General features: G+C 37.2%; 1 protein-coding gene across 2 annotated transcripts; it reads left to right on the top strand.

The window, feature by feature from the left end:
* The first annotated feature begins 4,383 nt into the window (after window positions 1-4,383).
* mdm4 (MDM4, p53 regulator) lies at window positions 4,384-11,869 on the top strand. 2 transcript variants are annotated; one of them, XM_005804288.2, is made up of 11 exons: window positions 4,384-4,575; window positions 4,951-5,038; window positions 5,135-5,209; window positions 5,903-6,036; window positions 6,141-6,190; window positions 6,543-6,607; window positions 7,684-7,780; window positions 7,857-8,017; window positions 9,074-9,253; window positions 9,590-9,658; window positions 9,751-11,869. In XM_005804288.2, the coding sequence occupies exons 2-11, from the start codon at window positions 4,967-4,969 to the stop codon at window positions 10,318-10,320; spliced, it is 1,473 nt and encodes a 490-aa protein (XP_005804345.1). In that variant the 5' UTR covers window positions 4,384-4,575; window positions 4,951-4,966; the 3' UTR covers window positions 10,321-11,869. The 2 variants fall into 2 exon arrangements, with proteins under 2 accessions (XP_005804345.1, XP_014326217.1); XM_014470731.2 differs by having other exon boundaries at window positions 9,059-9,253.
* The last annotated feature ends 149 nt before the right edge of the window (window positions 11,870-12,018 follow it).

The following is a 12,018-nucleotide window of genomic DNA, read 5'->3' as shown; positions in this document are numbered from 1 at the left end:
CAACAATAATAGTAATAATTAAGTTGTCTTTTAATTCACTAGTAAAAGAGTGTTTCAGATTGATTATTAGTGCTGTGACCTTAAATATAGAAATGACCTCGCGGATAGCTGTTGTGGGTGAGGGTATGGTTTGGTGGGCCCCTTATACAACATATGTTTTACTGCAAAAAAGATGAACAAAATAAGTCAGAATTAGTATATAAAAAACTTTATTTGATTGTTTGTAAAAACTTTATCTGACTGTTATCATATGTGTGATTAAATTGTGTGTGTGGGGGGGGGGGGGGGGGGGGGGGTGTGTGTGTGTGTGTGTGTGTACTATATTCAATTACAAAAATATAACCCATTATATGTCAACACAAGGATCTAAATTCTTACTCACTAAATTTGCTTAGAGCATTTGCAATCTGTTACCCCCATTGAAAAATTGAACTGGTGACAACAGATTAACTACGCTTTCTTCCTAATTTTATATAAATCTGTTCCATTTTCTTTTCTTCTTCCTGTTCTGTTTAAACATTAAACTTCCTTAAAGTTTGTATAAGATTATGCATGTTAAGAACTGCAATAATGTATTTCTAACATTCTCTGTTGTTTCTTTGCTGAGATGCAAGCAAGGGTAAACTTTGTACAAAGATGCTTCTGAGAAACAAAACTTTATCTTGTGTTTACTTTCCCCTCCTGGCTACATCCCAGATCCTTCATCCAACACAGTTTCAGGTTTCTGAAAAAATAAAATAAAATAGAATGAAAATACAAAAGCAAACCTTTGTTTAAGATAGTTTTTCTTTAGAAGTAATTATTCAGTGTCAGACTCTAAGAGCTTACATGGTTTATTTCTTTACTGGCCACAGTTCCATGGTACAGGATGCTGCCATTCTCCTCCTGTAATAAATGTTTCATTGAAAAATTCTTATTTACTTGCATATTGTTTAAAAAAAACATTTGTGGATGTGCATTAAGGGTTATTATGAAATGCTTCAAAACAAATACTAGCAGTAATGGTGCAAATTCGACCCTCAAACCCACAGCTTAAACACATTCAACCTTTCTGCAGGCTTTCACTTGGGACATCTGATACATGCAGCAGGTTCACTAAGCAACAGAGTAACATTAATGACTTTGCAAAGCCTGGTATGTCAGAACACGGTAATGGTAAACGTCTCGCTGACATGCTTGACTAAGTTACACCTTATCCCCTTTAAACAGAGGACTGCTTCTCTGCTCTTCAGTGCGCTCTCTGGATGTGTTCTTTGTTCGTAATGTTTGGTTTCATAAGGATAGAATCTCACTTGGTGCAGAAACCTGATTTCCATGCACACTTTCCTCTGCTGACATTGCATGCTTACTTGCATTCAAACTTGTGTTTAAATTCAGCAAAATTAAGTTTAGCAGAATTCTAAGACATTTAATCCTTTAAAATATTTGAAAATTCAGTTCTGAGGTTAAATTTTTTAAACCTGAGCTAAATGAAACTCTTGAGAACCTTTGAAATTCTTCATCTTAAAGGGGACAAGTTATAGACATATCGATTGATGGTTTGTGATACTGTATCACATCACAAATAGTCTCTATCCAACTGACTATTTTTCAGACTCAAGGTGTGTAATTTGCTTTTATCACAATCTTGAATGGGTGTAACATTTATGTTGTAAGTAGTAATGTGTTATCTGTGTTCTAGTTTTAATGGTCAAAGAAAATTTGTTTCAGAGGATAGCGGTGTAATGCACAGCTGTGAAATTTGCATGTACTTACATATCCCACATTGACATCTGTCAACTCCTCAGCCTCACTGTTTTCAGTGCTGCATCCTCCAGGAAAACACTCCAGTCCACGCCTTTCTCTCGCTCTCTGCAGGAAGTCATACGCTGATGATTTCCCAAGGAGTGCTGCCAGATAAATATTTGACAGAAATGCATTAATTTTGCACAGACAATGGTTGACAAAATGTTTTTCCTCTTGCGATGTCATTAATATCACCTCCTTCACAGATGTTGGTGACCAAGACCATCACAATCATGCCTTTTGCAGCCATGCCTTCTTGCAGACTCTTCATCTTCCAGAGACTCTTGTGTGAAATGCTGTGTTCCCTTTCAGCTCCTGACCCTTTTTGTTTTGGTTGTCCACGCCCACTGAGCTCCCCCAAGCAACAACAGGCATCGGTTGCGTTTATGGAGAACTGTATGGGAGGAGGGGGCAACTAATAAAAACATCCAAAGAAGGGCTTCAAATGTTCATAAACATGTTTTTTCTTGGTTCTATTAAAATAAGTGTAACTCTCAGATCAGACCTAGAATAAAAAAACTTCTTTTCCAACAGCACATATAACCACTAGATCACAACTTGCATTTTAATTGTACTGAAAAAAGCTAGAAAAAACATAGTAGGAGTCATACACAAACACACAGTATACTAAAAACTTTAAGAAATTTGCAAAACCAATATATTTCCTTGCACACTAAAAATGTGCTGTTTCCTGGGCCTAGTGACTATGTCTACCTTAATTTTATATTTTCATAGTGATTTGAGTATACAAGTAGATAAAGATTTCATCTTAAAAAAAGCTTACAAATAAGAAGCAGGAGACTTATGTCTTTCAAAATGATTCATTGGGGAGTACAAGGAAAAGGTCGCACTATACAGGAGGAGGGGGCAACTAATGAAACTGTGGTTGAAACAAGAACCAATGCCCACTCCCATACTTTAATTGCATAATAATTTTTTTTTTAAATTAGAGCTAAAAAAAGTGGTTGTATGAAGCGAGATGGCGATGGTATGGAAACCGTTTTCCACCACTCTGTCAAAAAATAAATAAATAAATAAATAAATAAATAATCTCATTATTTTGAGATGGTATTGTATATTGAGATATAATGAGATACAATCTCATTACAATGAGATATTTTATTTTATTTTTTTCATCAGTGTCAGAAATGGGCTTCCATGCCATGGAGACCTCCATATTTTTTAAAGTAACACCTACTTTGAACAAGAGGGGGGACTTAAGGGAGATGAAACTGTCAATAAATTATTGGTTAAATTTACAAGGGCATGAGGAAAATCAAACTACTAAACAGGTATTCAGAGAATGTTGTTCTGTTATGGCCATAACGTGAGGAGTTTTGGATGGGAAGGAAATATTTATGCAAATCATTTGGGGATAAATAATATAGCCTACTGTAAAACTGTAATTAAATCTAAAATTGCTCCATGGTTATTTGAAATGCCAATAATAAATTTAGAAACCCCAAAAATAGAGCAGTCTTGTGCAGTCTTGAGCAGGTTTGTATCAAATTATTCAGCAGTATTTAGAAATAATGTATGCAAATATGACACAAATATATACAGGTGCATCAAAAGAGGAAAATGGTAAAACAGGTGTAGCAGTTTATATTCCGAAACAAAAAGTTTTTATAAAAAGAAGAACAACAGATAATTTAGCAAATTTTTTCAGCAGAAATGTTGGCAATTATTTTGGCATTGCAATGGGTGCTGGAGGTGAAGTCCAGTAAGGTAGTCATCTGTTTAGATTCAATGTCTTGCTTAACCAGTATTATGAGAGGAAAATCTGAAAGCTGTTAAGATCTTTTAGATGAAGTTAGTTATTTGATATATGGTATGAAGCAACAAAAAATAAGTATTTAATTCACATGGGTTCCAGCACATATTGTAGGTAATGAAAAAGTAGATAAGTTGGCTAAAGAAGCAGTTAAGGCAAGAGAAATTGAATATGATGTCCCACTAAGTAGAGCATAAATAAAAGTAATTATTAAAGATAAAATAAATTATATATTGTAGGAGAGATGGAATTTAGAAGAAAGAGGAAGGCATTTACATAAAATACAGAAGTAGATAATCATAAGAAATAATAGTATAATGAATAGGAGAGAGGAAATATGGATTAACAGGATGAGGATTGGGTATGCTAGTTTAAATAGTGGTTTAAAAATAATAGGGAAACATCCATCAGGTGATTGTTCTTATTGCGGGGAAACAGAAGGAGTAGGACATGTGTTGATTTATTCTAGAAAATATGTAAAAGAGAGGAAAGAATTGGAAAGGGTAAAGGGGAGTTCAGTAACTATGGGTAATTTGTTAGGGAAGCATCAATCACATGATATAATTCAAGAACTTATTAAATATTTAAAAGATACAAAATTAGCTGAGAGGATTTAGTGTGTATGTGTGTGTGAGTGTATAAGTATGTATATAATTTTGTAATTTTAAGATTTGAAGATATATAGAAAAAAAGAATTTCTGAATTACATCTCCATCCAGTTGATGGCAGTAATACACAAAGTTTGTAAACTGTCAGAAAACGCTACAGAAAAAGAAGAAGAAAAAAAGAAGAAGAACAAGAGGGGGCGCTATAGCTCATCTACATATCCGGAAGTTCACATACGTTTTAAAGCTGAAGTTCTACTAACCGTCACTTTTTATTTATTAGCATTAGCTCGTGCTAAAATCTCTTTACATACACTTCCTGTTATTATTATAATATATAGACTTGTTGTCGCGGAAACAGAGTGCGAGTGATACAATGTAGCTGCTGTGAAGTAATGCCAACTTTTAACGGTGAGATATCTGTAACGAAGGTATTTATTGTGTCTGTTGTTAGCCGCTCACGTTAGCTAATGTTGGCGTGGCAGCTACGGTTGATGGGAACTGTTGCAGATGCGCCAGTTGCTTTAGCAAGTGCCATTGCCTTGTCTGGTCTACAGTAGCATTTCAGTAATGTAGTCACGTCATGTTCAGACATACTCTTCGAACGGGTTTCTTGGTTACATTAGCATTGTGCCTGCGGGCTCCAAAGGGAGAATAATTGGTGGAACGACCCTATCTGCATCACTGTGTAGAAGTAGGACTTAAAAGCATTATATTAACTCTGTCAAACAAGGAATTGTATTTGGCGCTATATATTTATACGTGCGCATTTTTACTCCATTTCAGGTTTAGTTTTTCTACTATGAGCTCCTTGTCGGCCCAGCCTCAGGCTTCAAGCTCGTCATGCAGGACGCTTCCTGGAGAGGGTAATCAGGTAATATCACAAAATACAGACATTATATGCTTTAGTTATTGCTAATTTTGATGCTAAACAATCGTTTTTCTTTTTGTTTTTTTGGCCTTGGTTTAGGTGAAACCAAAAGCCCCGCTGCTGCAGATCTTGCGTGTAGCTGGAGCTCAGGAAGATGTCTTCACTCTCAAAGAGGTGAACTTTCCGATCAAATGTGAATCATGAGTCTACTTTAGGCGTCTGGGTTACAAACTTGCTTGTCGAAAGCCTACAACTACACAATGTCATTTTAGAACACGTTTTGGTGGCATCATGTTGAAGGTGTGTCTGCACTCTTTCTGCAGCACTGATGACTAAGCTCCTCTGCACATGGCTAGGAAATGTAGAAATCCTTGCACATGATATGGAAGCCATGGCTTTTAAGTCAATGGGCAGGATTCACTAATCTTTAGATTCCTTTTTAGCAACATCCCGAGTGGGATTTATAAACCAAATATTGTTTTTGTTTATATTTTTATTTTCACAACGTTTAGTGATCATTTAGTGAAGACTTTATGACATGTTAAAGGGATAGTTTATAGAAATTGAATATCTTATTTACAGTAAAAAATGTGGATTTAGCGTAAAACTGAAATTAATCTGAGGGGTCAATACCACAACTGACTTTTACTGTTTATAGATAATAAATTTAGTAATTTGTGTAAATTCTATTTCATGAACTATGATGGCTTAAGGGTTAAAAAATGTCATTTTCATGACCTTTATGATGTTTGTGAGAGTGAAGTTGGTTTAATGCTGTATATTTAAGTTTTGGGCCCCAAAGAGGGTGAAACGTTCACCTCCAGCATAAAATGAAAAAAATCAGCATCTATCCTTTAATTTGTTTAGGTGATGCACTACCTGGGTCAGTATATCATGGGGAAGCAACTGTATGACAAACAGAGGCAGCACATTGTGCATTGCCAGGATGATCCTTTGGGTGAACTTCTGGAAGTTGAAAGCTTCTCTGTCAAAAATCCAAGGTATTGACCTTTACTCATAATTCCCTTGCTCATATGGATAGAAAACTATTTGATATTTATATATTTATTTAACATAAACTAATTCTAATTGACTCATTTTACAGCCCAGTGTATGAAATGCTGAAGAAGTACCTGGTTGTACTTGGTTGTAGTGGTAAGTGATTACTCTGTTTGTTGGTTGAAATCCTTTCTATATTTTTGAATAATTTGTCTGACGAATCTCCTTTTTTATTTGTATGTTGCGGCATATTTTGAGAGAACTAATGTGGGAATACAAGGACAATTTTTTTCCCCACATTGTACATATTGTTTTCTCTTAAGAAAATAAAGAAAATCATACTTTAGAGTTTTTGCATCACATAAAGATGCAGGGGTTTTCTTTTCTTGTTCTTCAAATCAAGTGAAGAGGCTCCACATATCTGAAGGCCATAGCAAGAGAGTGTGTACTCGTATGATTAAAAGGGGGGTGTCCTTTTGTTTGTTACTGTGTCTCATTTGAAATGCAGACGCTGCAGAGAATCTTTCTGTGGGCCGTGAGTGTGTAGAGGGCGGAGTGGAGGATCGTGGTCAGGTAAAGCCGAAGCATGGTGCTCAGGAGAAACAGAGACCTTATTCACCTCACTGCACACAATACTCCTAAGCATGAGTCAGTGACTCACAGGCTTCCTGTACAACAGTTTGAATCTCTTCCTAAAGATAAATTATGAACAATTTCCTTACAAGTTTTGGTAAAGTAAAGGAAGCTTCCTTCTGCTTGTGTGCACTGAGGAGAGTGAGAGACAGTCTGCTGTCTTCGTCGGTGTATATTTGTACAGAGTGGCACCGTCTCTGTACGACCCCATCCTTGGTTTGGTCTGGTGGTACTTCCAGCACTCTTTGTGGCCCACCAGCTCCACCCAGTGGATGGGGGGGCAGAGTCACTGTCTCTGTCTGTTTCAGAGTTCTCTTCTCTGCTTCAGTTTGGAGGCTCTCAGCTCCTGCTCAGGTAGAGGCCTAATAATGCTAAGCCTACCCACCTTCCTGTTCCTGTGTGCCATTCTTCCTGTTCCCCAGAAAAATCCAATTGTAGATAAATTGCTCTTCTACTTTAACATAATTAATCTGGTGTTAGTTTATTTCAGCTTTGTAAATCAAAGAGATTGATGTATTTGTAGTTTATTCATGATCAAATTTCAGATGAGGTATCTTATGACTTCTCTTTCTCTCCCTCTTTGAAGCTATGACATAAACAGTTCTAAAAAATGTAAACCATGCAGACAATTTTATCCCACAATGAATGTACTTTTACTCTAAGAATAAAAATGTTGTAGATTGTCTTCTGTCCTGTTTCCTTAGCTTGTACATTTATAAATTCTGCAAATTGCAAGCAGTTCTACTTGGAGTAAATGCAGAATATGTATTTGTATTTTAATTGGAGCACTGGCTTTTCAATCTTCTCTTTGTTTTACCAATACTTGCTGTTTTAATTTAAAGTTATAGTCAAATTATGAATTAAGCCTTTCCTTGTCCTAAGTCCTCTACCTTTCATTTTTTTGTACTACCTCCCCCATTCTTGAAGGCCATCTTGAAAAGGAGCTGAGAGTCCTCCAAGGATCTAGTTATGGATCTGTGGTATAATTTTCTTTCTCTTGTTTCTTTTCTCTTTAGATATGCGAGGGTGTGGTCAAAGCAGGAGTGGTGGCCGGAAGTGATGGGCCTCTTCTGCCGACCCCCTCTCAGAGACGACCTCGTGATCCAGACGATGGTGAGCAAGCAGCATCAGAATGCCTCAACAGGACCGGGTCCAGAGAGCAAAAGCTAACTGTTCAAAACTTCTATAGAGTCTCTTGAAGGCTTGCCTCGCTCAGCCTGCAAGCGCCCCAAACTGGATGTCACCCTGGAAGAGTGGGACCTCTCTGGTCTACCCTGGTGGTTTCTGGGTAATCTGCGTAATAACTATAGCCGCAGGAGCAATGGCTCCACTGACATCCATACAAACCAAGTAAGAGACCTCATGTGTTTGTACACTTTGACATTTAAAATAAATGGCAAAATATGGAAAGACAACAGATCCAATAGTGAGGAAAAAAAACAACTCAGCCTGTTTGAAACTTGAGGCATTGCAACAATGTAGATGATGATGCTTAATACAAAAATAGACAAAATACTTTAGAAATAATTATTTAATTTGCCAGTTAATCAACATAATGAAGAACAAAGCAAAAAATCTAATGGAGTACTTAAGAAACTTAAGGAATCATTTTTTCTGAGTTCAAAAACAGTCTTCTAACATGATGTGCATTTCTAACACCATCTTGACAATCTGCTTGTCTCTTATACTGACATTGGAGTTCAAATTGACTTGGCAACAGCTCAGACTTATCAACTCTTGAAAACCTGTAAATCTGAATGAAATGGAAAATTTAAAACAGAGACTTGGATAGCTCAGATCTGGCAAGAATGACAGGCATTGTTTTGTTGTTTTTGTCTAACCCCTTTTGATGTGATGAACAAAATTTTGTATGCAATTTCAAATTGCTGGTTTTCGTACGGTGCTGATATTCTGATGTTGGTTGGTTCAGATTTCTTTTCTTCACTGATGTATGAAGGTAGAAGAACAGCCATTTTTATTTGAGCCTTTCAGCTGACAACTCTTATTTATGTTCGGTGTAATGTCAACATCCTGCTACGTATGAGAGCAGTCAATATAAAACAAGTCTCACTGTTGCTGAGAATGGTCAACTTTGAGCCAGTAACAGTGTTGTCAACAAAGACGGTTGTTCACGAGACCCGGTAGCGCTTGTATATGGTGTGTTCACTGATCAGAAAAACATTGGATTTTTTCCAGTCTGATTCTCATCACAAATATTGCTTAATACAGCATGTGTACATTAGGAAATTGGTTAAAATGTTTTTAATACTATTTTTTGAATACAAATAAAGGTTTTAATAGGTAATTTTGTTCTATATTTTTGATGGTATGTATTTATTTTGAAGACAAGTTGTTTTCTAACAGTGGGTGGTAGTCTGACTGATGAATCAGCTGTCTCTTGCACAGGAGGAGGACACAGCCATTGTGTCAGACACAACAGAAGACTTGTGGATTCTGACAGAGGGTGAGAGTGAGCAAGTGAGTGTGGAGATGAAGGAAGCGACGCTAGAAGAAGGAAGTGGAGGAGAAGAAGGTTCTGTTGATGATGATTATGGAGGAGGGAAGGAGGAAAAGTCAGACCGAGAGGTAAATAGTTTATTTTGGATTTCGCCAATCCATTCTGCATTTTAGTTTTCATAAGAACCTAGTGAAGATGCACTCTGGTCATGTTTAGTTCCAATATTTATTCAGTGTATTATGTATGCAGCTTACTTTTTTAATGTAGATTTTCTTCAAAGGTTTTCATCTGGAGGTGTTTCTGTAGATTGTAGCTCTGACCACAAATGGCAGGAATGGCAAGCTGCATGTCTGTATTTAGACCAGTAAAAACCAGATAAGAGGACAAGATGGAGGACAGTACATTAATATAAGAAGATAGAAGACACAGTAGTATGGTTAATATAGCTTATTTATGTTTTTTAGATGCAAGAAGAACCCGATGAAGACTCTCAATGTCTGAGTGATGACACTGATACAGAGATCTCCACACAGGTGTGCATCTCCATGCAAGATCTGTGCTTTTTACCTTTTGTTGAGTTGAATGTCAAAGAACTAGACTTGAATTTGTCCGTCTCATTCCTCAGGATGCATGGCAGTGCACAGAGTGCAGGAAATACAACATACCTGTCCAGCGGTACTGCGTTCGCTGTTGGGCTCTACGAAAAAACTGGTACAAGGACGTGCCCCGGCTGGCTCATTCTCTCTCTGTCCCTGACATCCCAGCATGCAGCTCTCTCTCTGCCCAAGATGAAGAAGATGACAGCGACACAGGCATTGATGTTCCAGACTGCAGCAGGACGATCTCAGACCCAGTTATCCTGCCCTCCCACTCCACAGCTGACCGACCGATTCCCACAGCAGGTATGAGTAAAGGCAAAGGGCCGCGCCCTTCTGGCTTCCTCAAGCACGGCCAGCTCTCAGAGGGGGAAAGCCAGGAAAGTCTGGGCATGGAGGTCCAAGACGTTCGACCGGAGGCGCTGCTGGAGCCCTGCAAGCTGTGTCGGGTGAGACCGCGTAATGGTAATATAATCCACGGACGAACGGCTCACCTGCTCACATGTTTCCCATGTGCACGGAGGTTGCATAAGTTCCAGGCTCCCTGTCCAGGGTGTGGGAAGATTATTCAAAAAGTTATTAAGATATTCATCCTCTAAAGAGCAGCTGAAGGGATTCAAAGGGTTTTGGCACCTAAATGTAATTCAACGCACAGATAAAAGTATAAATAGTTTAACATGTTTATTTTACCTATCTTCAAAAATACACACAAGAAAACACAAATTTCAGCACTTGGTAAAGTTTGCTCTTAATTGCTAGGGTTGTTTTGCATCGCACTGCCTGTAAAGTATTGTTAGACAAGAAGAGTGGTAACTAATATTTTCTTTATGTCTCATTTAAATAAGGGACAAGGCAGAACTATTTATTTATTTATTGCTAAATGCTCACACTTGAGCAGTTGGTTTGAGGTTTTAATTGATCTCATGAAGGTTTTGTTCTTGTTTTATAGCCACATAATTGTTCCTAACCTCAACCCTTTATGTTTGCAGAGTTGCATCAGTTAATATGTTCTTCTCTTCTAAATAAATGAGATCTCCTTTTTATCTGCCTTCAGTGTTGTTGTTCTGAGAAGAGTTACCATTTACAAATTTGACCGATAGGTTAGCAAGTCAACCCCTTTTCTTTTTTTACATCAGCTTCAGATTTATGAAAGCCTCCTTCCAAAATTATCTTAAAATAATACCCAGCCTTGTAAAAATATGTTTTTAATGAGATGTTGGCTTAAATCTTGTTTGTGTGAGTGCTTCACCACATACAATATTTAACCTGCTGAAAATTGCAGCTATAACTTTTGTCCTTGTGACAGTTTGGTGTTTGTTCAGTGTTTCTGACCTTTAAAAGTCATGCTTGCAGCAGGTAACTCTTCATTTCTCACCTCCCTGATTTAAGTTAAAATTACTTCATATTTAATTTATTTATGGTGTTTGTGTTGTGACCACCTAATCTGAAGCAGAGAAAGTTGCACCTGTAAGAGCATCCTTGCATCACATTTCTTGAAAAGTTTGATTTAAGCGTTACACTGCCATGTAATGACTTTAAGCCTAATTTGTGTATAGTAGATTTTATTCTGATTTTTTTTGATTTTCTGACCTTACTGATGCCATTTCCTTTCGGTGTGCTTTAAGTCAAATGTTTCCTCTGTCTAATTTGCACAATTAAGATTATTACAGATTCTCAATGGGTTTCTAGTTGTAAGTTCTCCTCATTGAATGTACCAGATTTTCCATCTGCTCTTTTGTCCCCTTGCCTTTAATCTTTCTGCCAGTAGGTGGAGAGAGTTCTGTCTCGTAACTGCTTCCTGCGTAAGCTGTATCAGTGCAAATCTGTAATATACATTTAGCGCATGCCTTTTGCTGTGACTTGAGCTTGTGCAGAATTGGTCTGAAACTTATATGAGCCAATAACTAGATGTAAACTTATAAATAAAGCCAGTAACATTTATCAGCTTCAGTATCAACACATAATGGGAGTGTGCTACATATAAACCTCATGTAGTGGATAGAGTTGATATAGATTCAGATGCTGACAGAAGTGATTAATTTCTGAGGAGTTTGTAATGTAATCCAATAGGTACACTTTTCTTTTTTTCTCTAATTGTTGCTTATTAAATGTTTTTTTTGTGGAACAATAAAAGTTTAAAATATGAAATGTTGTTGAAATATTCATCAGTGCCATTACAAGTCTCCTTTCCAATGTGTGTTTACTGGGTGAAGACTAAGTCATTGTACGACACAGCAGCTGCTCTGTCTCTTCTCTATGACTGAGCTCCAGCACCTGCAAAGTTCCTCTGCTTACTC

The sequence above is a fragment of the Xiphophorus maculatus genome, chromosome 20, assembly GCF_002775205.1.
Source record: "Xiphophorus maculatus strain JP 163 A chromosome 20, X_maculatus-5.0-male, whole genome shotgun sequence".
Lineage (NCBI taxonomy): Eukaryota > Metazoa > Chordata > Actinopteri > Cyprinodontiformes > Poeciliidae > Xiphophorus > Xiphophorus maculatus.
The sequence above is the reverse complement of the archived record's forward strand: the minus strand, read 5'-3'. Positions and strand labels throughout refer to the sequence as shown.

Bases quoted from the DNA above. Each gene is read 5' to 3' on its own strand.
- mdm4 (XM_014470731.2), top strand. From the start codon at position 4,967: ATGAGCTCCTTGTCGGCCCAGCCTCAGGCTTCAAGCTCGTCATGCAGG. The intron at 6,191-6,542 runs GTAAGTGATTAC...TTTGAAATGCAG, and splicing joins GGTTGTACTTGGTTGTAGTG to ACGCTGCAGAGAATCTTTCT. The intron at 7,781-7,856 runs GTGAGCAAGCAG...AAACTTCTATAG, and splicing joins ACCTCGTGATCCAGACGATG to AGTCTCTTGAAGGCTTGCCT.